Source organism: Ochlerotatus camptorhynchus, unplaced genomic scaffold, assembly GCF_037179485.1.
Source record: "Ochlerotatus camptorhynchus isolate MF236.1 unplaced genomic scaffold, CSIRO-AGI_Acam_v1.1 ptg000176l, whole genome shotgun sequence".
Classification (NCBI taxonomy): domain Eukaryota; kingdom Metazoa; phylum Arthropoda; class Insecta; order Diptera; family Culicidae; genus Ochlerotatus; species Ochlerotatus camptorhynchus.
The window spans coordinates 2877345-2902393 of NW_027040666.1; the positions used below are offsets into that span (position 1 = coordinate 2877345).

The 25049-nt window shown below is 39.5% G+C and overlaps 1 protein-coding gene across 2 annotated transcripts; it reads right to left on the minus strand.

Moving 5' to 3' along the window:
* Positions 1–11971: 11971 nt before the first annotated feature.
* LOC135701702 (zinc finger protein 229-like) lies at positions 11972–14285 on the minus strand. Of its 2 annotated transcripts, XM_065222557.1 has the most exons (3): positions 14218–14285; positions 14016–14160; positions 11972–13948 (listed from the first exon to the last, which is right to left on the minus strand). In XM_065222557.1, exons 2-3 carry the CDS (start codon positions 14142–14144, stop codon positions 12014–12016), a joined length of 2064 nt encoding a protein of 687 aa, XP_065078629.1. In that variant the 5' UTR covers positions 14145–14160; positions 14218–14285; the 3' UTR covers positions 11972–12013. The 2 variants fall into 2 exon arrangements, with proteins under 2 accessions (XP_065078629.1, XP_065078628.1); XM_065222556.1 differs by having other exon boundaries at positions 14016–14275.
* Positions 14286–25049: the final 10764 nt, after the last annotated feature.

A 25049-nucleotide genomic window follows, 5' to 3' on the forward strand; every position in this document is an offset into this window, starting at 1 on the left:
CCGGGTGGGTAAACTACACGAAACGAAAATCAATTATTTTATTCATGTGTTTCACTTATACATTTTTGCCAAACTTCTTCATTAACTTTTTGCAAGGCGTCTGCTTATTAGTTGACTTATACATTTTATGAATAATCAGTAATAGATTTTTGCCAAAAGGTATAAGGAGATTTCTATCCGTGTATCCCACAAATAGTTTTGATGATACCCCAAACACGTCGTTAAGCTCTCTTTTATTGTTATTTTTATTAGGGCTAGCTACACTAATACCAGAAACACGCTTTTCTGATGCTTATAGGGTTACTAGAAGCTCATATTATATATGAACCCCGTTTATATGAATGTCGTTTAAAATAACGGGGGTCCACGGTAGTGGTGTACCCTAGGGGCACGCAATAACCTTTAACTCCAACGCAGGCAACGGCTGTAATTAAATTAATTCCATCCACTACTGCTTTAATTACATTAATTACACAATATAGAACATTAACTAATTCTTAACTCCATTAATTGTTGAAATTTCGTAATTAAAGTACATTAATTACATTTTCAATACTTTTAATTACATTAATTACGGATAGATAATTTTAATTACTGTCAGTACTACTTCAAAACGCATTAATTACTTTAAATACTTTTGATTGCATTTTAAAATCAACGCACCGGTTCTTTGTATTGCGTGCCCCTCGGGTGTACCTATAGTTGCAGTATGGGGCTACGCCGGCATAATGATGGGAATAGTGATGGGGCCTCGGAATTGACGCGAGTGATGCGCCAGACCCTAAGCGGATCATGCCGAAATGTTGATGGCTGGTTGGCCGCCGAAACTTGAAGAAGTTGTTCGAAGCGCTCAAACCAGCGTTTCAGCTGGTCAGTGGGGTCGGTAAGCAACTGTCCAATCGATTCTTTCCTCGGGTTCATCCTTGATCCACTCAGGCGTCGTAAGAGGAGGTGTATATCGTCAGTGTTTGCGGCTTTCTCCCCTTCGTTGGCCAGGGAGTTGACACACGCTCGCTTGTCCCGTCTACAAGAGCGCTTGACTTTCTTTTCTAGAGCCGAGTACCGTTGACGGGCTTCGTTCTTGGCTCTTCTGGTTCTCACCCGCTCTGTCACGGCTTTTACTTCTCTACGCTCCTCAATCTTCCGCCAGGTTTCATCAGTGATCCATTATTTCCACTGGGTGCGCAGCTCACCCAGGTTGCTCTCGCTTGTTTCTATAAAGGCATTCTTGATGGCCGTCCATTGTTCTTCTACGCTTCCACCTTCTGGAACGTCCGCAGCTCGAGTCTCAAGTTCTTCAACGAAAGACCTTTTTACCGCTGGATCTTCAAGTCAGCGTGTGTTGAACCGCCGCCCGAGTCTCTCCTCCCGTCGCTGGATCTGCGCAATGCGTAGGCGGATCTCGACGATTAGAAGGTGATGGTCAGACGCGATATCAGCGCCGCGTTTATTTCGGACATCAAGAAGGCTCCGTCTCCATTTTCGGCTGATGCAGATATGGTCGATCTGATTTTCGGTATGTCCATCATGGGACACCCACGTGACTTTGTGCACTGGCCGATGGGGGAAATACTGCAAACAGCTCACCCTTTCGCTCATTTTGCTGAGACCATAGCGTCCCATGACACGCTCATAGTCCGTGTTGTCGGAACCGATTTTTGCATTGGAGTCGCCAGTGTAGATCTTGATGTCACCCTTTGGAACCTTATCCACGACGGCATTCAGTTGCCTGTAAAAATTCTCCTTGTCCTGCAGCATCGGTTGACGCATAACATTGGATTATGGTAAGGTTACGAACCCGTGTTCTAAATCTGGCAACGACTATCCTCTCATTAATAGGCGGGGAGGGTTTTCACCTCGAATACCAGAGTTTAGTAGTACCTGTCCCGACGGCAGTTTGTGTTCTCCAAAGTATGGTCAACGAACTTCACTCAGTCTCAGGATTTCTAGCTTCATGCGTCGCGCCTCGTTGGCGAGTTGTGCCAGTTTACATCAAATAAAGCTGCCAGAAAACATTGGCGTAGCTCTAGGCGCCTGATACATAAGTGACACAGAAGAAGAAGTGTTAGTTTGTTTACTAAAATGAACTATGCCCATTTTGTTATGGCAAGTTTTGCTATAAGAAATGCTCCTCGTGTTTATTAGCGAAATTCACATCAAATATTGATTAATTGCGTAGGAAAACAGTTTGGCACGGCATTTGTGACCAGCATACACCTTCCGGTCGTATGAAACAGATCAAAAACTGTCCAAATCCGCCCATAAAAATGTTTGTTTTGAATTTCTGTATGGCAAAATAGTGAACTTTTCGTGAACATTAACGGCAAAGAACTCACCAACACTGGGAGACCGTGAGTTCCTGCCCAACTGTCATAAAAACATCTCGAGCGTAGCTAATGGGGGAGATTAGAATGCCTGCCCCCTCCAGAATGATGTTAGAGATGAACTAGCCTAAGGCTAAAAATCTCTTTAATAAAGCTTTGAAAAAAAACCCTCCAGAATGATCCAGGCTGCCTCCAGACTTTTTTTTAGATTCTCCTGCTGGGCTAACGTCAATACATTCCATGATCCAATTCGTGTCCGTTGTTTTGCGCTAAAAGTCGTTGCCGTTAAATCAGTTCGATGTCTTTCTCTGTTGGTTTCTTGAACAGTAGGTGGTTAGCCTAAGGTCTCCTAACCGCCGTGTTGGGGCGACCATCTTAGGTGTAGCTTCCGGGGAAGAGTATTTCTTATTCAGCCGCTGGATGCCAGTCAGACGCTGTTTGAGCCACACCTCCATGGTGAACAGACGCTCGGGTTGGCGAAGCATTTCCTCTATCGCTGTGCTAAGGTTACCGCGCCAGTGTTCGCGTCGCACCTCCTCACTCTGCTATTGTCGGATTGACAACATTGCCCAGGCTACGCCAACCAGCTGTGTCCATGTTTCAGCTGGCAGTCTTTTTTATGATCATTTGACTTCAGCTCTTCAGAAAAAATCCTAACCAACCTGTAATCTTGAACAAATATCTAAACCTTCAAGAAGTCATCAGGATATTTGTTGAAGACTTCAGCTTGATCATGTTTCATTTTAAAGATCATCATCTGCCAAACAATTCAAATCACAATTCGTAGATATTCTTTCAAATAGCAGTTTGCTTAGAAATTATTTTGAAGACCTTCTGGTTATCATAATTTCCAAAAACTCCTCAAGGTATTTGTTTAAGACTACAGCTTGATCAGGGTTCAACTGCTCAACAGTTGAACTTACGTCTCCCAGTTATTCTATCAAATACCAAATTGCTCTGAAATTAATCTAAATATCTCCAGGTGATCATAGATCCAGACCGATTTGGTCAGTTGGCCACAAAGAATGTTCCCGGTCCAGATCCTAAAAGTGAAAGGTGTGATTAATAAATTGGTTGACGTATGACGTATGACGATGACAGTCGAACCATTGAACCCTGTTTTCAAGGCATCCGGGAAATCCGAGACGGAATCCACACCAGTATCCGAGACGCTCTAATTAATGACCCGTCAATGGAAGCAACATTAATATGCTTCATAAATGATGCCGGACTGTACATGGAGATCTGACTCTATCTACCACCAAAACTAACCTTGACCAACTACGACGCTACGGACAATCTTGGTCTAGTCACCTGAACCGTGTACTAAGACTACATCCTAGATACAACACCGTATTTAACTCTGTAAAACAAAAACTCTGCAATTAGAGGGGTTATCCTTCTGGAACCCCCAACTCCGAAACTAGGGGGGCTCCCTACTGGAACCTCCACCCTTCAAAACACTGTAACTAGGGCTCCTGTCCTTCGAAAGAGACGAACCAGCCAGGTGCAGAAAGTCTATATAATAAAGCTAAACTAAATTAAAACTCATCATAGATCCCCAAAAAGTCCTCAAAAAATTGGTTCATGACTTCAGCATCATCAGGTATCATTTTGAAGATCTTAAACAGCACATCAGTTCAAATCATATTTCCCAGATATTCTCCCAAAATACCCGGTTGCCCAGAAATTATTCAAAACAATTCCAGGTAATCATAGATCTCCAAAAAATATTCAAGATTCAAGAGTTCACCGTGATCAGGTATCATTCTGAATATTCTTCACTTCCGGAGTGATTTGAAATTTGGCCTAATTGCTTTTGCAAACAAACACGTCAATTACTGATTTCTTTTGAATAAAAGCTCAATCTCACAAACAAACTATACCAAATGATAGAGGAATCATTCCTCTACCTCATATTGTTATTACTTTTCGAGATTGAGCTTTTATTCGCGAGAAATCGGTGATTGACGTGTTTGTTTACAAATGCAATCACGCCCAAATCTTAAATCACTCCGGACTTGTCCAACAGTTCAAATAACATCTTTCAGATATTCTCCCATCATACCAAGTTGCTTACATATTATATAGATCAAAGGTCTCCAAAATTCCACTGCCCAACATATTTTCCATGCATTTTTAAAGATTTCCGGTTGCTCAGAAATTGTTTAAAAGATCATAGATCTCCAAAATATACTCAAGATATTTGTTTTAGACTTCAGCATGATCAGGCATCATTCTGCCAACTGCCAGCTGCCCAACAATTCAAATCACGTCTCCAATATATTCTCAAAGATTCGAGGATGCTCAGGAATTATTTAAAATAACATCAAACATTTTGTCCCTGATGGTTTGGTAAATTTCAACCCTAACTCCGATATGGTCAATGTATCCTGGGATGCAACATGGAAAGCATTATGGGAGCTCCTCGCCTGTCCGAACCAGTCCCACCTTCTTATGGCCTGCTCATTCCGGACTTGTGATCGATGGTGGAATAGAAGTCTCGCAAGCTGATGCTCTCAGCAACATCGAGCAAACAACGAATTCGTATATCATTAACCGAAACTCTCAACACGCTGTGATGTAATGCTCCTTCAAATCGACACTGCAAGTTCTACTTTAGCTCCAGGATACAACGAAGTCAGCTCTACGGAAGCCCCGAAACCTTCCATCACAGTCGAGCACTTTTCGTCATTGGCTAACAATCGCCCTGACCCTGTGTGTGGTTATGGAGTACTAGTACCGACTTAACTGTGGTACACACACCGTAAATTGCTTTGGTACGAGTAGATGACAGTGAGTCGAAGAGCCACTCGGATTCAATTTTTTCTATCTACCTACTATCAAAATGTAAGGGGCTAACACACGAAAACTCATGAACTCCGTTTAAGATTATTCAGCTGTGACTACTACGCAGTGCCCAAGTAACCAAAAGTTCCGCATTCAACGATTAAAATCACTTCCAAGTTCCATAAAGTTCAAATAAAGTTTCGACAGAACTTTCAAGCTCCATAAAGTTCCAATAAAGTCCCGACAGAACTTTCAAGTTCCATAAAGTTCAAATAAAGTTCCGACAGAACTTTCAAGTACCATAAAGTTCAAATAAAGTTCTGACAGAACTTTCAAGCCACATGAAGTCTTTATTAGTAAAAAAAAATTAATGCACGTAAATATGAAATGATCAGTGACCCGAATAAATCACAATTCTTATATTTATGCAGAGCATCAACATTCTATCCCAACATAAAAAAACGCTAACGAACGCTAACCACTGTGCCACAAATATGTTGGAATACCATACGGGCAAACACCAATTTAAAATTCATCAAGGTGCTGTGTTTCGTATTCAAATCAGTCAGCTGGCACTGAAAACTCCAACAGTAGGCGGGACAACAGCTCACTATATTATATCTCAGATGACGCAGCGGTTCGTGCTGAGGCTCTCACGCCGAAGGACTGGGTTTAATTCTTCAAACAGCTCCAATTCTACTACTAATGCTGATAAATCAATACACATTAATACCTGCCTTTAGAAATAACTTTCATAAAAGTGCGAACTATAAATATAGAATTTGGTGTAGAGGACAAAAACCTTTTTAAATTTATTTTCTAAAAGTTCCGTTAAAGTTCCGCCAGAAGCTGCTTAGAATGCTCTTCAATTATGATACCGGAACTTTCAAGTTCTTATAAATTTAAAACCTTTTTAAATTTATTTTCTAAAAGTTCCGTTAAAGTTCCGCCAGAAGCTGCTTAGAATGCTCTTCAATTATGATACCGGAACTTTCAAGTTCTTATAACGGCTTAAAAATGAGGCTGCTTAGAATTCTATAGACCACCACCAACCAAACTGCTTAAGCCACAAATAGCCTTTTATCAGAACTTTTGGTTACTTGGGTGGTCTTAACAGAAACCTGACATTATCAGGACATACCAAATTGTGAACTTTCGACGGACTACCAAACATTCAGCTTTGTCCGCAATGGTGGTGGTACGCTTATAGCAAACAAATTTATGCACCCGTGTTCCTTGGTTCCGTTGGAAAACTGCGACCAGCTAAAACAAGTTGTTGTCCGAATTAGTTTGAAGAATCGCTCACTGTTTATCTCTGGAATTTACATCTGCCACTTGTCAAGTACTGAGCTCTACATGTCGCATGTCGTAGCTCTACGGAATATTTAGCAGATGTCCTTGAGCGATGATATCATCATGGTACTGAATTACAATATCACTCACTTGCACTGGAATTTGGACGAGGATATGAACAGTTATCTGCCTTCTAACTTATCAACGAAGCAGGAGGTGGCTCTTGCTGAAGAAATGCTTACTAACGGTCTAATTCAGGTTAACCCATATGTAAACACAAATGGAAGGCTGCTTGATTTGGCATTCACTACCGATCCAGACGCTCCTCGACATTCACTTTAATGTGCCCGATCGTCATTATGCAGTATGCAGTATTGGATTTTAAAAACTGTGATGACAGGTTGGACAGGTTTTTCAACTCTAAATCCGAGTATAGCCAAAATACTCTGCGTTCGATCTAAACTCAGTATAACACACTACTGGCCATGAGCTTGAGCTTGAGCTTGATTGACCGCTCACGGTTGCTACTCTGTTACTGCCAGATCAGCTGTAATTACACAGAGAACCAATAGACGATGCTTGGGACTAGCAATCATCCTCAATGTGTAAAAACTGGTGATCTTAAATTAGGCAATACCAGCGCCGGCCGCACCCGAACACATGTCAAGAAAGGAATGGGAAGGATTGTGTTGACATGACACTCGCTTTGATGGAAGCCGAGAACACCTCTGCACTTCCACGAGGAATCACTGGGATGTTGGATAAGAGGGTTGGGTTTGCAGCAGGGTTCGTTTTGGTAAACGATAAGCTGAATTGATATCCTAACGATCATATAACGCGAAGGAGCTTGGGACTAAACCCACGGTCTTCTGCTCAGTAAGCAAAAACGTTTGCCACTAGGCAGACGAGCACTTTTTTAATCACCGAGTTGCTGTTATTACCATGTAGTCATATTAACAAATAAAACGATTGACGAATCTTGAATGTGGATGGGCCTGAGATTAGACTCATGATGTTCTGCTCAGTAAGCAAAAACGGTTGCTCTAAGGCCACCGAGCCCCTCATATCACATAATACCGTTGCTCAAATTTGTGTATCCATTCAAACCCGGAACCAACGACAATAACGAGTTTCGCAAAATACACGATACACAAGCGATTTTACCATAAATCTCTTTGATATGTAAGGACCTTGGACCGCGTTTTTCTGCTCAGTAAGCAGGCCACTGTAACCGACGATCTTTCAAATCCGAAAACTAAAAACTACGAAAAAGTACTTAGGCCTTCATTAAGTTCCACTTTCACGCGACGTTCAATGACAGGGTCCTATCCAGGATTACATCTGAAAAATCCAAATCTGGCCAACGCCCACCTAAACCTGTTCTAATCCACCTGAAATGACTAACGAATGGAAGACTTTGACTACCCAGCCATGCAATAGTCTCATTCCGTGCCTTATGGCAACTTGATGATTCTATTGCGCTCATCTTTTGGCACCACACAGGGGAGACTTGGTCCTGTACCCAATGCTTAACTTATCTCCATTCCACAGTATAACACACTACTGGCCATGAGCTACGAAGAATATGTTCAGCGAACGCAGTCAAATCTGAGACAAACCCTTCGACGTTATGGAAATTCGTGAAGTCGCAAAGGATGTGCAATCGCGTTCCCAACACAATTATTCTGGATAGAGTAACCGCAACTTCACTCGAAGAGGTGGCAAATTTGTTCGCTACATTTTTTTAAAGCCATTTATAGCGGCGCCGGTGGTGTAGTGGTAAGCGTGATTACCTCTCACCCCAGCAGGCCTGGGTTCAATCCCAGTCGGCGCCGCCGGGATGTTCTGAGGCATAACATCTCTGATCACGCCTTCCTTCGGAAGGGAAGTAAAGCCGTTGGTCCCCGGTTCATGAGTTGATGGGTCGATAGGTAGGTAGGGTCCAGGTGTGGGAGCTGCCTCTCTGGCGTCGGTAGCATTGGTGCTCAGCACGGAAAACAAGATCGACGGAAAACAAATCAAAGGAAAAAAAAAAAAAATTAAAGCCATTTATGTTGCAAGCTATGCTCCCCTTGTTGCGTCATCGTGTCAACGATGGCCAAGAATACGATTTGAAATTCTCCTTGTTGCACTTCACGCCTGGTAACGTTCAGACAGCTTAACGCATCTAAAAGCCCCGGAATATACGGTATTCCTCCGTACTTCCTGAAATACTATGCACGCTCACTAGCATTCCCGATGTCCTGCATATTCAACCATTCGCTGTCCGAGAAGACGTTCCCCAGCATTTGGAAAACTGCTACTATCGTACCTATTCACAAATCTGTCAGCCGTAACTACGATGACAACTACCATGGCATTTCGCTTCTATGCTGCATTAGCAAGACATTCGAAACCTTAGTGCACAGAGAACATGTACAGTGTTGTTCAGCCTTTGATATGGGAGTTGCAATACGGATTTGTTCAGCATCGCTCTACAACCACGAATCTGACGTGCTACACAAAACACGCTTTTCAGCGAGGTCGAACTTCCCACTCAGGTCGACTCAGTCTACATAGATGTTTCAAAAGCATTTGATATGGTACCTCACGTGCCTGTGATAAACTAAAAGCTATTGGACTCCCTGATTGGCTGATTGACTGGATTCGGTCCAATCGTAATGCTTTCGTGTTGTTAAATTTTTCTCTTTCGGAATCTTTTTCAATTAATTCCGCTGTTGGGACCAGTAATCTTCATTTTATTCGTGAACGATTTGTACCAACGCATTTCACCATTCAAGCAGTTGTTTGGCGATGACCTGAGGTCTATAGAATTATAGCTTTCGGTTTCGACTATCTGGCACTTCAACGCGATATTGACATTTTTTTTGCTATGCATAGCTATGGTTCAATGAAAACGGAATGAAAGTCAAAATCAAAAAATGCCGGAGACAAACCAGTCTTGGGCTGAAAGTCTCCTTAATAAAGCAACAACAACAACAATATCAAAAAATGTAAAATAATAAAACAATTTAATTTTATCGTTGCTATCAATCACCAGTACAAATGGAATCCGTGTCGTTCGAACGAATCGGGTTACTATTGATTCCAAATTGAGGTTTAACGATCACGTGGCACTAGTAACATCAAAGCCATGTTTTTTTCGGCTGCAAAAACGGTTATCGACGGATATCTACGCACAGAAGACACTGTACTGCACTCTAGCCCGTAGCCTCCTAGAATACGCTTCTCCGTTCCATGCCTCACTTATCATAAAGGTTGAACGGATACAGAGCCTATTCATTAGATTCACAATACGCAACCTGGCATGGCGCGATCCCCTGCATCTACCAGACAATTCACCTCGTTGCGCTTTGATTAACTTGGAAACATTGCATGGAAGGCGACAGTGGATTTAGCAACTGTTTATTTAGGACCTACTTGGTGGACACATCGACTGCCCTCAATTGCTCAAGGAAATTGTGAATGTTTTACCTCAGAAACTAAGGAGATCAAGGAGATCTCCCCTTGTTGCTGTACCTGTACATAGAACCGCCTACGTTCAGAACAACCCACTAAACTCTTACCTGAAAGCCTTCAACAATGTTTGTGTCCATTGTGATTTTACGATTTCTAAGAATGTTTTTAAAATAGGATCAAGAAAAGTTAGAATAGTCTGTACGATTAAATCGAAGACTAAACAATAAATAAATAATAAAGATGGATACACAGAAACTAGCTCGGGAAACGCCGAAATGTATGTACCTGCCTATCTCCTTAATGTTAATCGATGACCAACGCATGATTTTCGAATGGCGTCCATATCTTTATTTCTGAAGGAGAAAATCGAAATTCCATTAATTTCTCGTTCGTACATGATTTTTTCTAAGAATTCTATAACATTCCCCAGAAAACCATTCCACAGAAAACCATTCCCCAGAAAAGATGATGAAATTAGTAATTTATCACTTTTTTTTTGTTATTTGATATTATATTTTAGTTTTATATTACAGAACAGCTTAATATACATATTTTATTTATTACTTTTATGGAACTATGTATTTATCAATTCCAAACCATTTTATAGCTCTTTAGAAAATGACAACCTTCAAGTTTACGAGCACTTCGTTCATAATTTAAAAAGTCAAAGGGTCTATTATGCAATCCAATTCAACCAGTCGGAAATTTTTAAACCACAAACAAACAGACATAACACATTGAATATTTCTCACTGTAAAACATCGTCGCTAAAACATTACCGCCATATGTTGAGTACACTCTGGTGGGCACTACACTGAAAAGATGGCGTTAGTGTGTAAACGTCAAACGCAAGGGAATTGACTATGCGCACCACAGGTGGCGGTACTACCAACTACGAAACTTTTAAATTGTCCGTTAAATGCTTGTTCGACGAACAACTTGCAAGTGCTATGTCTGTTTGTCTGTGGTTAAACCTTATCGAAGAATTGTTCGACCTGAGTTGAAGAATTTCTCGTGATGGATTAAAAAATCGGTGCATGGAACGTTGAACTACCGATTACAAATTTATAACATTATTCCACACGTTATTATCCCGAATGGGCATTACCCCGTATCCCTTGCGAAGAACTATTGATTATATATTTTCCTTATATATTAAAAGAAGGGAATATTCCCTTCTTTATCGTATATCCAAAGTATTAATTATTTCCTTTTATTATATTTTCAAAGAAAGGAAAACCCCTTGATCCATTAAGAAGTTTTTCTATTCTTTTTATATACGCGAAAGAAGATTCCAGGAGTGACTATAATAAACAAATTCTGGAATTCTTTTCTGGGGAATGGTACATTCTGGGGAAAGGTTCATTCTGGGGAATGCTTTTCTAGGGAATGGTGCATTCTGGGGAATTAGATTCTGGGGAATGGTTTTCGGGGGAATGGTTTTCTGGGGAAGGTCCCACATGATTTAGAATTTCGCTGATTCTTAAAATTGGGAGGAGCCATGTTTTTTAAAGTTTTTTTATATTAATTTCTTCTAGTGTATTATCGGCTAGTCAAAATCAACTGCATCTTGTAGTGCGTATAGTAAACCCTGGCATAACAAATTTGCTCAGAAGCAACAATTTTATCAGATTGAAGCTGAAAGACTAAGGAATCGTTTAAATACATTCAGCAAAAATTTTTGGTGAGTAGATACAGTGAAATTAACGTTTGAAATTTGGTTGCTGAAAATTGTCAATGGCGACTGCAGCCAATTTATTCCAAGAAAATGTGTTAATTTTTAGAAAAAGGCGTTTTTCTAAAATAACTCTAACTACTTGCCCACTCAACCAAATAAGCCCGATACTGTACCGATAGCCGACCACCAGCCAAAAATTCATAAATCATTCCGTGGGCATTAAGCTAGTTGATGTTATTTGGTATTTTTTTCAGCGAATAAGGTTGATGTTCACAATTTTCCATTCTAAACGATTTTGTTGGACCTTTATCTTGAAAGTACTCATCTGAAAATATGTTAACAGCTGTCTTGTTTGGTGGTGACCGGAAATGGATCCAAAATGCATTGATATTCAGGGCAGTTCGGATCGAATTATGCAAAAAAAAAAATGCTACTATAGCCGTGCCCATCATTATATATTTAAACATACTTACTCAATTTCCACCTCGGCATCGTAAGTACCCTCATCTAGTGTTTGAATGTGTATATCCGCGTGATGATCCGCAAGTTCTTCCATCGTTGAAAACCAATCATCGCAAAGATCACACGTCAACATGGGTTTGGTTTTGAAATCGGTTACATCTTCTCCTGGCTGATCGAGAACTTCTGCTTTGATTTCAGTCACGGTTGTTTTGCCCACCCGTTTTCTACAGCTCTTGAAATGCCTGTTCAGCAATGTTTTCCTCGTATAGGGTTTTCCACAAAGGCTACATTTGTACGGGTAGTTTCCGGAATGGCCAATTTCATGCCGACGTTTATCCGAGAGATAACCGAAAGCTTTCTGACAAAACTCACATCGGTAGGGTTTTTCCTTGGTGTGAACTCGCATGTGGGTTTTCAGGTTCGTTGCACATTTGAAACTTTTATTACATTCCGAGCATGGGAATGAGCTTTCAACTGAATGCGCCCGGAGCATATGAACGTTGTAGTTACTTTTCTTCGAAAAATCTTTCTCGCATACGGCACATTTGAATGGCTTATCTGATGCACCATGCAGAGAACGATGAGATTTCAGGTTTCCTTTAGTAGAGAAATTCTTTTCACAGATGTCGCATATGAAGCGCTGTTTGCCATCGATGTCCGCCACGGGAGCAGTGAATTTATCCTCAGGTTGAGTTTGCTTTCTCACGACGACTTGCGGTATATCCTGTTTCGATTGATGATTGTCTAAACGCTGTTTGAAACCACAATCTAGGAAACACACTTCACAGATAAATCTCGATACATTTGGCTGGTTTGTATTCTTGTGAATCTGTTCTGCATGAGAGCCTAGTTGCTTGAACGGAACTACTTGATCACATCCGCAGCAATTTATTTCAAAGTCTTCCGGAAGAAGTTTATGCAATTGTTCGTGGTGTCTTTTTTTGCGAACACTGTTTAAAACTAGTTTACAGCAGTTGCATGTCCGCATTCTTCTGTTCACACGATTGGTTTTGTGATAGTTTAGGGCTTTTAATGAACTGTGTTTCTTGAAGCAGATATTGCACATGTACCAATCCTGAAGAGCGGTATCTTTATCCTTCTCTGGCAAGTGAATTGATTTAGAATGATCATCAAGCTCTGCTCGTGTACGGAACTCCATAGAGCAGCCGCAGCAAACTGAACTTTCGATCAACGACGATGCTGCGTCAAAGTCCCCCGTTTCAAAGTCTTCATCTATGGCTTCATAGTCCTCATATTCGTCATCTTCCAATACTTCCACTTCCATGTTTACAGATTGTTCTTCGTCGTTATTGCTGCCTTCATTACAATTTGATGGAAAATATGTGTCTTCCTCTGCATGCTTATCCTCATACTCCTTAGTTGATGCTTTAGAATGTTTACTATATGCAGCAGGTTCTGATGTTTCCTCAACCAGATATTTCTGTTTGTTGATAGGTACCGTTTGTTGAACTTCCTCTTGTTTCACTAGAATCAACGGAGATTCAGTAAGTTCAGGATTTGTGTGAGTAGAACCAACAGTTTCCTGATTGCTGCTTGGGTCAGGACTTTCCGCAGTGGGATAGTTTGCTTCACTATCCGCCTGATCAAGATTTGGCAAGTCATATAGCTCCTCCCGCATAGACGGAGATGTGATTTGCAGTTCAGACTTGATATCAAGTGCGGGTTCTTCGAGGAGATCAGATTCTTCATTCAAAGGCGATTGTTCTGAAATATTGATGTTACCCGGTATAACTTCACACCCCGCTTTTTCGTCAGAATTGCTAGCAGGGTTTAAAGTTATCTGGTTTTTGTGAACCAAATTCAAAATCTTCCTGAGCTTTCGGTCCGTTTTGCGACACTTTTCACGAATCTTGTACGCTACCTTTAGGGAACTCAAGCACTCACTACAAACCATTTCCGGCAATCCGTCACTTTTGTCGACCTGTTACAACAGAGCAGTTGAGATCAAATTAACAATAAATAAAATAAAAATATATTCAAAAACTTACCGCAATCCCAGCGCAGTCGATCATCATCACAGATGGGGTGACCGTGCATCCTGTAGTAGAAATGAAAAGTGAAGAAAATGTGTCCCCATCGTCTTCCATGCACACTCGACAGATATCCGTTGTATCCATTCCGTAATGTAAATTCCTAACAAATAATTAACATTAAGGGCTCTACAATGCCATTTATACAAAATTTAATAACTGTTGCTGTTTAAACTGAATATTCCTCTGCTTCTCCTTTTAACACATTTCGTACACAAAGGCTAGCACAAGCTTCACCAAGTTCTGTATAATAGCGTTTTTTTTTGTGATTCAAAAAAATGGGCGATCTGTTAACAAATACTAATTACATCCTAGGACCCTAATAAAATGTGTGGTTATTTGTTTAATGTTTATTTTGTTCAGGGTATCATTCAAACCATTTGTTGAATAGCTCAATCATTTGAGTTATCGTTCGGATATGGTATTTTTTTTATTAGGGTAGGCCTGGGAGAAGCAGAGGTGATAAAATATGAACGTCAAGAGGAGCCAGAATCAACTAAAGCCCTATACACTGTAACTGGAAAGTACCCATTATAGGTGAAAAAGTGCCCATTTCGAAGTAAAGTAGATAAACTCATTTAATAGGTAAAACGTCTTTACCCATTAATGGGTAAAGACCTTGTACGTCAAATCATGGGGTACTTTTTTACCCATTTTTAAATAATAATTGGCTTTATAAAATGGGTACAAAGTACCCAATTTTGAAATCCTTAAACCAGGATTTTTCTTTTAGAATTTGTATGATTTATGGATCATTGAAAGAGCCACAATGAATAGTTGATAATACAAAACGTTATTTATATTTATATCTTTATTTCTTTATTTTCCATCCAGCGGTCTTTCCATCGTTCGTGCAAGAAATGGTGCTCCCAAAGCTCTCCTGGGATCTCCTTGTTGATTCGGCTAGTTCTGTCCCAGCAAGTTTCAGATTGCTTTTTAGATGTGGGCAAAAAGAAATAAAATAAGAAATACCTACTTTTCAAACGAGCAATTTCCATTCGACATCGTTACACGGTGTTTCGCGAAAACCCATTAATGGGTATAAAAACACCCGTTTCCGCTTAAAGTGCCCCTCCTCATTTAATGGGTAAACTATGGTTTACTCATTAATGGGTAAATGGGGGATCTGTCAATAAATGGGTGTTTTTTTACCCATCTTCTTGAATTGTGTTTTTCGTAAAATGGGTAAAAAAATACCAATTTCTTCAAATGGAGGATGCTGGTCTTCGTTGATATAAAAAAACTTTCTAATATTTACATTGAGAATAAATGCATTTGTAGCGAAAAAAAATATATAACACGAGAGATTATAATATCACATAGGATACAACTGTATAGACTTATCCGTAAGTCTCTCCAACGTTTCGGAATCTAACCTTTTCCAGAGATCGTCCATTTTTGCTAAAGGCCTGTATAGAGATCGAAGCGAAGCGAAAACCTCATACAAAATACTAAATTTTTCACCAGCGTGAAAAACGCAATTGGCAAATTTTTCACTTCGCTTTGAACTGTAAACAGATACGATCCAGCGAAATCTAATGTTGTGGATCGCATCTTTTTCGCTTACGTTTATTTTTTTTTTCGCGCATGCAGCGCTCGCGAAAAGAGCAGCAGTTAAGCGAAAAGTTGACGTTTCGGAAGAGCGTATCTGTCAGATTTTCACTTCACCGGAGGTGTAAACTGATCGATTTCGTTTCACATGAACTGTAAACTGCGAAAAAAGGAAACTGAAAAATGTTCCACAAACATTTTTTCACAACCTTTTTCGCTAGCGAAATTTCATGATTTTTCGCGTGCTTCTAATTTCGTTTCGCTTCGATCTGTATACTAGGCTTAAGCGAAAAAGATGCGATCCACAACATTAGATTTCGCTGGATCGTATCTGTTTACAGTTCAAAGCGAAGTGAAAAATTTGCCAATTGCGTTTTTCACGCTGGTGAAAAATTTAGTATTTTGTATGAGGTTTTCGCTTCGCTTCGATCTCTATACAGGCCTTAAAAGTAGAAACTTTCAAATCGAATTGCAGAACTGTCAATATAAAAACCCATGTTTTTTTAAATAGGGCCCATGCATTATTTATGTCACGCTAAATCGAGCAAAAATTTATCCCCCTCCCCCCCTATCGTGACGTTTTTCCTATACCTAATGCAGTGCTTGTCACAAAATCTTAGACCCCCCCCCCCTCCCCCCTTAGAGCGTAACATAATATATGCATCAACCCATAGACTCACGGAAGGATTTAATTTAAAAGATGGGCATTTTTATCGCAACAATGTATGTTTTCATCTCAAATATGAATTATATTTAATTCGATTGATATACGCTTTGAAAAAAAAAATAACAATAGAAATATTTAATTTAATATATTTTCGTTTATTTATATTTTTGATGATGACTGAATGAGCACTGCATTTTATTTTTTATTTTTTTTTTATATCTTTATTAAGGAGACTCTCAGCCCTGGGCTGGTTCGTCTCCATTCGGCACTGTATTGTGGAATCTTCCATGGGAAGCATTTTACGCAAATGCGAGAACAAAAGAGAAACTCGACGAAGAGAATCGATAATCGCGGTTACGCCCTTATACCACCGACAAACCGACATGAATGACCATAGCAAAAACAATAAAATTTATGACCAAAGCACACTACCATACATTTTCGGAAAGAAAACTATACTAAAATCTTTTAACTTATGTTTTGAGAACATTAATGGTTATGGTTATGGTAACCAGTAAGGTCCATGAATGGTTTTGTAACATCGATCAACTTTATGTGGAATATATCGCGAATTGGTTGCCTGTAAATTACTGATTACACTGAGCGAATTTACCATGTCGTCATTGCATGATTAATCATTCAGAGCTATCCGATTTCATTAACATCGAAAATAATATGAGATACCCGATTGACTGATAATTGACATTAAATGGGATGATTCATCATAAATATCATAAAAGAAACTAACATCAACCACTTAATGAAGTACCGTTCAAATTTTGAAAGGTATTAACAAAAAATGAATTCAAGAACAGAAATGAAGTAAAATCATCCAAGTTAGCCCCATGACGAAAATCATACAACAACTGTCATGCGATTCATATCGTTCCAGTTTCCCGTTGCGTTTTGGCTTCGCCATTTTATATTCGCAGCTGGATGAACGCGCACTGAGCAAAGGGGCAACATTCGCAGTTTTTGGTGGCTCCCAGTGATCGAAAAATTGGTGAAAATTAGTGAAAAACTGTCGCAAAGTTGTGCAAAATTACTGCCGGAAGCCGCGGGAAGCAGCTGGTGCCAAGTGTGACCGCAGAAAAGGTGCATTTTAGTGCACCGCAGTGCTAGCCTTTCTCCGCTGCTTTTTGGCTGGTTATTTTTTTCCTATCCGTGAGCTTCCGAGAGTGTGTGTGGTGTGCGTGGGGTTTCGTCCGACGGACGGACAGAACAAGATAAAAAGCAGCTAGAAGCTAACAAGCAATTCCGATTGAAAAGTGAACAGCTAGGGTACGAACGGACAGGGAGCGAAGAATAAAATTGTCCGCCTGCCATGGCTGCCCCGTAGAAGCTGGCGCTGGCTGATCCTGCCTTGATGCTGCTGCTGAATTGTTGTCCGGTGCAAGGTGTGGTGTGGGTTTTTTTTTTTTCTGTCGGAAAGGAACTGTTGTAGGACGAGAGACCACCGAAGAATTCGGAATAACACTATCTGGTGGACGGGAAGACCAGCCAGGAGACCGGTAAGCGATGATGATCTTTTTGTTTGTGGTAGATATCACGATGGAACCATCTATGGCGAGTTTTTTTTTTTAATGGAAAACATCGAGAAAAAAAAACTGTTCCAAAACCCCCCACGAAATATTTCGACCGACTCCACTTTTCCTCAAGTTATTGAACATCATTAATAATATATATCTTTCCAATCCTAGGAATCAGATGCAGGAGTACCTTCCCAAGGAGACCAACGACTTCCGCTAGCTGTGAGATTCTTCAGTCATTACAAAACATTGACCCCATGGCACTGAACTTCGTGCTTGACCTCTACAAGCGACGCAACATAACACGGAAGGATGTTTTTGATGTCCAGACTAGCGTCAAGAAATTATATAGTCACCTTGAAAACCTGATCCGCTCCATAGTACCTTTGCAGGCATGAGACCCACAAACACAGTATATTACAGACGTTTATCTACAAAACATGTCTTCAATGTTTAATTGCATTGATGCAGAGCACAAGTTCTTTAAGTTTCTTATAGAGGCGGACCTTTTCAGTAAACCGAGAGTATTTATTGCTAAAAACGGTAGTATCGATGAAGCAGGAAGTGACACGAACATCAAAACTACACATTTAATCTTAATGAACTTAGAGTTTCAAATCAGAAAATTTCTCGAAACCGAAGATGTGCTGTCTGAAATAATTAAAAATATGTACAATCTAAGGAAAACAAGTAATAGATATTGCAATTTTGTCAACGGAGCGCTGTATCAAAACAATGTAATGACAATTTTCGATGGCCCTCCTTTTACATTAGAAGAAATGGGAAGAAAAGTTATGTTTCGCAGAAAAATATATTAAATAAATGAATAACACTATTGTCCAACTTGTAAAACAAAAGCGTTTCATTCACAACATTAATTTACTGTTCCAACGATTTAGGACAGATATATTTTGTTATGATCACAATTTTTAAACTGTAAAATAAGCTTTCTTCTTTTTATATATTTTTCATTCAGATTGCACTTATATTTCATTTGAACATTGCATGACAATTTATTTTGAAATTGTATGACGAGTCCGTATCATTCTCAATGTTAATCATACGGTTTGTTCATTGCAAGTCTTCCTAAGAATGGATGATAATCATGCTGATTTAGAACTGATGGTTTACAGTGTGCAGAATGAAAATCATCCTGTTTTAGAATTGATGCTATTCAGTTCTTCTGTGCTTTGAAAGCTGAATCAGAGAATGATAATCTTTCTCAAATAGAAAAATAATCCGTATGGGGCTCAAGTGAAGCAATAATCATACATTCATGTGTGGACAATTTGGTTCAGTGTACCAATTCACGATATATTTCACGTAAAGTTGAGCGATAATACAAAACCATTAATGGACCTTACTGACTACCATAACCATAACCATTAATGTTCTCAAACCATAAGTAAAAACGTTCTAATATAGTTCTCTTTCCGAAAATGTATGGAGAAAACAAGAATTTGGAATGGTAATGGTTCTTAACAACCCATTATTTGTAAGGTCCGCTTCCAAAAAACCATAATACATAAGGTTAAAACTTTATCACACAAACGTTCATGTAAAGTTCCATAACCATTTCAGTTGCCTGTAAATTACTGATTACCAATTCACGATATATTTCACGTAAAGTTGAGCGATAATACAAAACCATTAATGGACCTTACTGACTACCATAACCATAACCATTAATGTTCTCAAACCATAAGTAAAAACGTTCTAATATAGTTCTCTTTCCGAAAATGTATGGAGAAAACAAGAATTTGGAATGGTAATGGTTCTTAACAACCCATTATTTGTAAGGTCCGCTTCCAAAAAACCATAATACATAAGGTTAAAACTTTATCACACAAACGTTCATGTAAAGTTCCATAACCATTTCAGTTGAAGTTTAGCAGGGATTATAAACAATTCAGTGCTAACATTTGAAAACGGCACAAAAGCCATTTGTAAACAAATGGTTTGTGGGCCCTTTACTCACTACTTGAAGTACACCCACGCGACACAACAGCAACATCGGGTAGGGGAAATTTTCCCCTTCCTGACGATGCTGTTGGTTTGCGTGGGCGTTCTTCGTGTAGCGAGTAAAGGGCCCACAAACCATTTGTTTACAAATGGCTTTTGCGCCGTTTTCAAATGTTAGCACTGAATTTATAACCATTATCGGTAAGGTCATGTGATGGTTCGCGTTTATGCGGGATGTATTGGTTCGTGCCTGATCTATTATGGACAAATTATTTTTATCTAGATCAAAGAATTCTATGGTTTTGACAATTCAGATCACCTCACATTTAAATCAGCCGTTTACGATTTTCGGGCACAAGTCAGAATTAAGTGTCATGTTGGTTTGTCGGTGCTTATACATATGCTCACTGTCGAGTTAGTCATAAATAACTTTAAGCAAGATTTCAATACCACCTTGTGTTTTTTTGTTGAACTGTAAGAAAAGTATCATCAAACTGCTTGGCTCCGAATGACAGTTCGTGACAGGTTGATTCTAAAGGCCCAAGCGCAATGACAGCGGAAGCGGAAAAGCCCGATCTGAGTAAGCCAACTTGTCGGATTGAAAACTGTTGGAACCAAATCGACTTCGGTTAGGCTAGAGTCGGTGTATAATGAGTCAAGCCAAGAGAAAAACAGTTGAACTCGCATCACGGTTTTCGAAAGATTCCCTTTCTTTTAACTTGGCAACAGAGGACTTCTGCATCAACTTCAAATGACTTCTAGCGAGGAAAAAAATAACGGCTGTAGTATATCATTATATCAGTGATTTTGTGGAATTATCTTAAGGAAAAATAGTAGAAATTGTCATTACTGATCATTACAAAACGTATCGCATGACAAATGTAATGCTCACTGCGTGTATATGATCATTTCTTCGGTTATATTTAATTTTTAATTGCAATACCTTTCGTGGACCTTTCATATAGCATCGTAATGCTTGTTTACTTTGCACGATAGGTAGCCGGTTTGACAGTTCAATAGGTATAGACTTGGCTTCACTCTTGGCGTGACTCATTATACACCGACTCTAGGTTAGGCATCTTTATGTCATTTGTGATAACTGTCAAACTTTCCGTTTCCGTTCCGCTTCCGTCCACATTGCGTTTGGGCCTTAAAGCCCTCTACTGTATACAGTAAAAGTATTGACGTCTGTCAAAAGTTGTTCCAATCGAACCGTCAAAATGCACCGCTTTGCTCGATTGGAACAGCTTTTCCAGTTTTGTGGTGACAGTCGTCCACACTTTAGCTAGAGGGCTTTAAGGCCCAAACGTAATGTGGACGGAAGCGGAACGGAAACGGAAAGTTTGACAGTTATCACAAATGACATCAAGATGCCTAACCTCATGAGGCTGTCGAATAATGGGTGAAGTTCAATTTCAAATAATGGGTACTCTTTTACCCATTTCTCAGAGCACTTCGGGCGAGAATAATGAGTACTTTTTTACTCATTAATGGGTGAAAAGCAACTTAGATAACATCTTCCAGTCCTCGCTTCAGTCGCAAAGTGTCTTACACGATGTTTCGTGAAAACCCATTTATGGGTAAAAAATACCCATTTTCAAACCATGTATGAAGCTGTCAAAAAATGGGGGAATTTGTAAATCATAAAATGGATGAAAAAATACCCATTTAAAGAATCAGTAAGCAAATTTTCATTATGTCGTAAGTAACATTCGCACCGATCCGAGAAAAATAAAGTTTTGTTTTGATGACCGAAAAGTTATTCCTATTTCCAATTAAACACATATAATCTCATAGTGATAGCAATGTTTAACATATTTAGCCGGGTTTTAATCATACAAAGGCAAATCGCTAGCTTTCATGCTAAGAAATACTGGTTTTTGAGTCAAAAGTTATTATACGTCGATGGGTGGCCCCTATTGTTACTTAAGTCAAAGTGTATTTACCAGGATATTCGGGAGAATTATAAATTACGTCTCCTTAAGTGCAGCCCATTCATCATTTTAGGACCGCCGAAATCATCTTAGCAACAAACAGTTCGATTTATTCACTTTAATAATGAGAAAGCGAAACGACGAAAGTACACTTTTCACGGGTCTCTCAGTGTTGTTACTTAAGGCAAACGGCATCTCCATAGAAATCGGGTGACTTAAGGGGGTATTCCCGATCTTTTTTTTCAAAAAATCAAATTTTTTTTTCACGTTTTTTTGTACTTTAGACTATATACTTTCATCCCCCCAAGCCGTTTTCCGATCAGCGAATTCGGTGTCCAGGCATAGCTGACTAATGGTAAGAACCCCCAAATGGTTTTAACTAAAGTCAAAACTTTAAACGCGTTTTTCTCGAAACCACATTTTTTTTATCGGGCGAAGATTTTTCTCAGAAACTATAAGAGATATTGACTTGAATCTTTGCGCATTTTGTTCCTTATTAAATTCTTTGGAGCTTCTCCCACTTTCAGCCAAAAATATTAACATTTAACATTGTTTGAAGCACCTTAAAGTTGCAAAAAAGCGGACTAAAAATCGCCTGTTTTTTCATATGGCCGCCATTTTGTTAATTTGCAAGATTTTTTGCTGCCAACGGGAGAAGCTCCAGAGAATCTTATACAGATTATTATTTCATCACGAAATCTGTTTCAGATGAAGCCGTTCCAGAGAAAAGTCTTCGCCCGTCCAGGCGTTTGCGGCGAACAGGGGTCTGTTTGTCGCCATTTTGTGACGTCAATAATGTCTTTTTTTATGTCGAAAAAAAATTATTTGTAAACTTTAATGTTCAATAAACAAGAATCCCAAAGAGTTAGGCGCATTACTATTCATTTTCCTTGAAAAAAAATTAATTGAAAAACAGGCCGAAAAAAGGCAAAAGATTGGGAATACCCCCTTAAGTAACATCGAAAACTATTTTGATCGGAAGGTGATTACGTCAAAAAGCAATTCGACTGGTAAATAAATTTAAAAATGGGATGTGATCCTATATTCGGACAGTATATAGTGTAATAGCAGGAGCATCGATTGACACTGATAGCTCGACTTTGTTTACCTTTGTTACATTCAACGTAATGAAAATTTGCTCTTGAGTTCACGATTGCATAATGGGTATATTTTCTACCCACTAATGGGTAAAAAAACACTTGGAAATTTTATCGTCTCATTCCGTCACCGACCATTGGGAATGCAAAAAGTTTCTGTCCCCTTTTTTTTAAGCCTAGTATACAGATCGAAGCGAACCGAAATTAGAAGCACACGAAAAATCATGAAATTTCGCTAGCGAAAAAGGTTGTGAAAAAATGTTTGTGGAACATTTTTCAGTTTCCTTTTTTCGCAGTTTACAGTTCATGTCAAACGAAATCGATCAGTTTACACGAGAGTTTACACCTCCGGTGAAGTGAAAATCTGACAGATACGCTCTTCCGAAACGTCAACTTTTCGCTTAGCTGCTGCTCTTTTCGCGAGCGCTGCATGCGCGAAAAAAAAATAAACGTAAGCGAAAAAGATGCGATCCACAACATTAGATTTCGCTGGATCGTATCTGTTTAAGCCTAGTATACAGATCGAAGCGAAACGTATGAGGTTTTCGCTTCGCTTCGATCTCTATACAGGCCTTTACAGTTCAAAGCGAAGTGAAAAATTTGCCAATTGCGTTTTTCACGCTGGTGAAAAATTTAGTATTTTGTATGAGGTTTTCGCTTCGCTTCGATCTCTATACAGGCCTTTACGTTTATTTTTTTTTTCGCGCATGCAGCGCTCGCGAAAAGAGCAGCAGCTAAGCGAAAAGTTGACGTTTCGGAAGAGCGTATCTGTCAGATTTTCACTTCACCGGAGGTGTAAACTGATCGATTTCGTTTCACATGAACTGTAAACTGCGAAAAAAGGAAACTGAAAAATGTTCCACAAACATTTTTTCACGACCTTTTTCGCTAGCGAAATTTCATGATTTTTCGCGTGCTTCTAATTTCGTTTCGCTTCGATCTGTATACTAGGCTTTAAAAGTAAAAAACTAGTTACTTTTGAATTGACAGTTGGCTGACTTTTGTTATGAATGCTAAAGACTGTCTACCAAAAACAACCAACGCAAACTTTTAATTCTAGCAATGGTTTTTTTTTCGATTTAATTAACGATAATTTTGTGTGTGTACCCTCTAGAATGTCCATTAGCGGTGACGGCACCGTTGAAAAATTGTCTCTTTTAGCAAACATTGACAGTATCTTACGGGAATAGTACTAAAGTCGCCATGTTTCACGCACAGTCTGACGTTTACCTACGTGATTTTCCATAGGAGTAAAGAGCTACTGAGCCGCCGTCAACGCCAATCGTTGCACCTCTTACCTCTATTCACCTTGACACCAGTCCCGAAGTGACGTTTCTTCACACACATTTTGACAGTTACTTATGGGGCTTTGCGTTGGAGTGAGAGAATAAGAAAAAGTCCGCCATGTTTCACACATAGACTGACAGTTACATATGACAGTGTTCACTCGGCTGTCGACAAAAGCAGGCCACTCTCGATGTGTGCTACGCGATCGTCTGTTTACTCGGCAGCAACCATTGTGTGGTCCTCCTCATTGTTCTTCATCAGCAGTTCTTTCGGTCGATGCGTCGTCGACTTTGGAAAGCAACCGTTTCGTGATGAGTGTGTGAGTGCTGACCACGTTTTGCGTCCATTGCTGCAATGGACGTGCTCTGACCCTCGATGGCGTACAACAATTTGCCATACAATGAAACTACTGGAAGCGGCTCCAGTTCTGATGGAGGAGGCTTTTTGGATAGCGGAAGATAAAGTGTTTATTGTGTTGTACCTTTTGACTATAGCTTTATACCCCGTTCACATTGCAGCGTATATCACGTGATATACGCTTTCTTGCAATGAGCACTCATACATCTAGTTTTCACTGGAAATCCTATGTATGAGTGCTCATTTCAAGACAGCCTATATTACGTGATATAGGCTGTAATGTGAACGGGGTATTAAGATGTATTGTATAGTGACCATGAATCCTCGGCTCTGTTAAGTTAATTCGGTTGAGCCTTATCAAATAAATTAATATACAAAAAAAAAAAAAAGTTACATATGAGATTTCTTCATATGAGTAAAGAGTTACAGAGCTCTCGTCAATGCCAATGGTTGCACCATAGAGGTAACTCTAATACCACAGACAGACATACAAATTAGTACCGTTGTACTTCTTTAATCCAGTACCTCAAAACGTACAATTTGTGGTACTAGCTTAAAGCAGTACAACGGTAGTACAACAGTGAACTTTGTATGTCTGTACAAGGTAT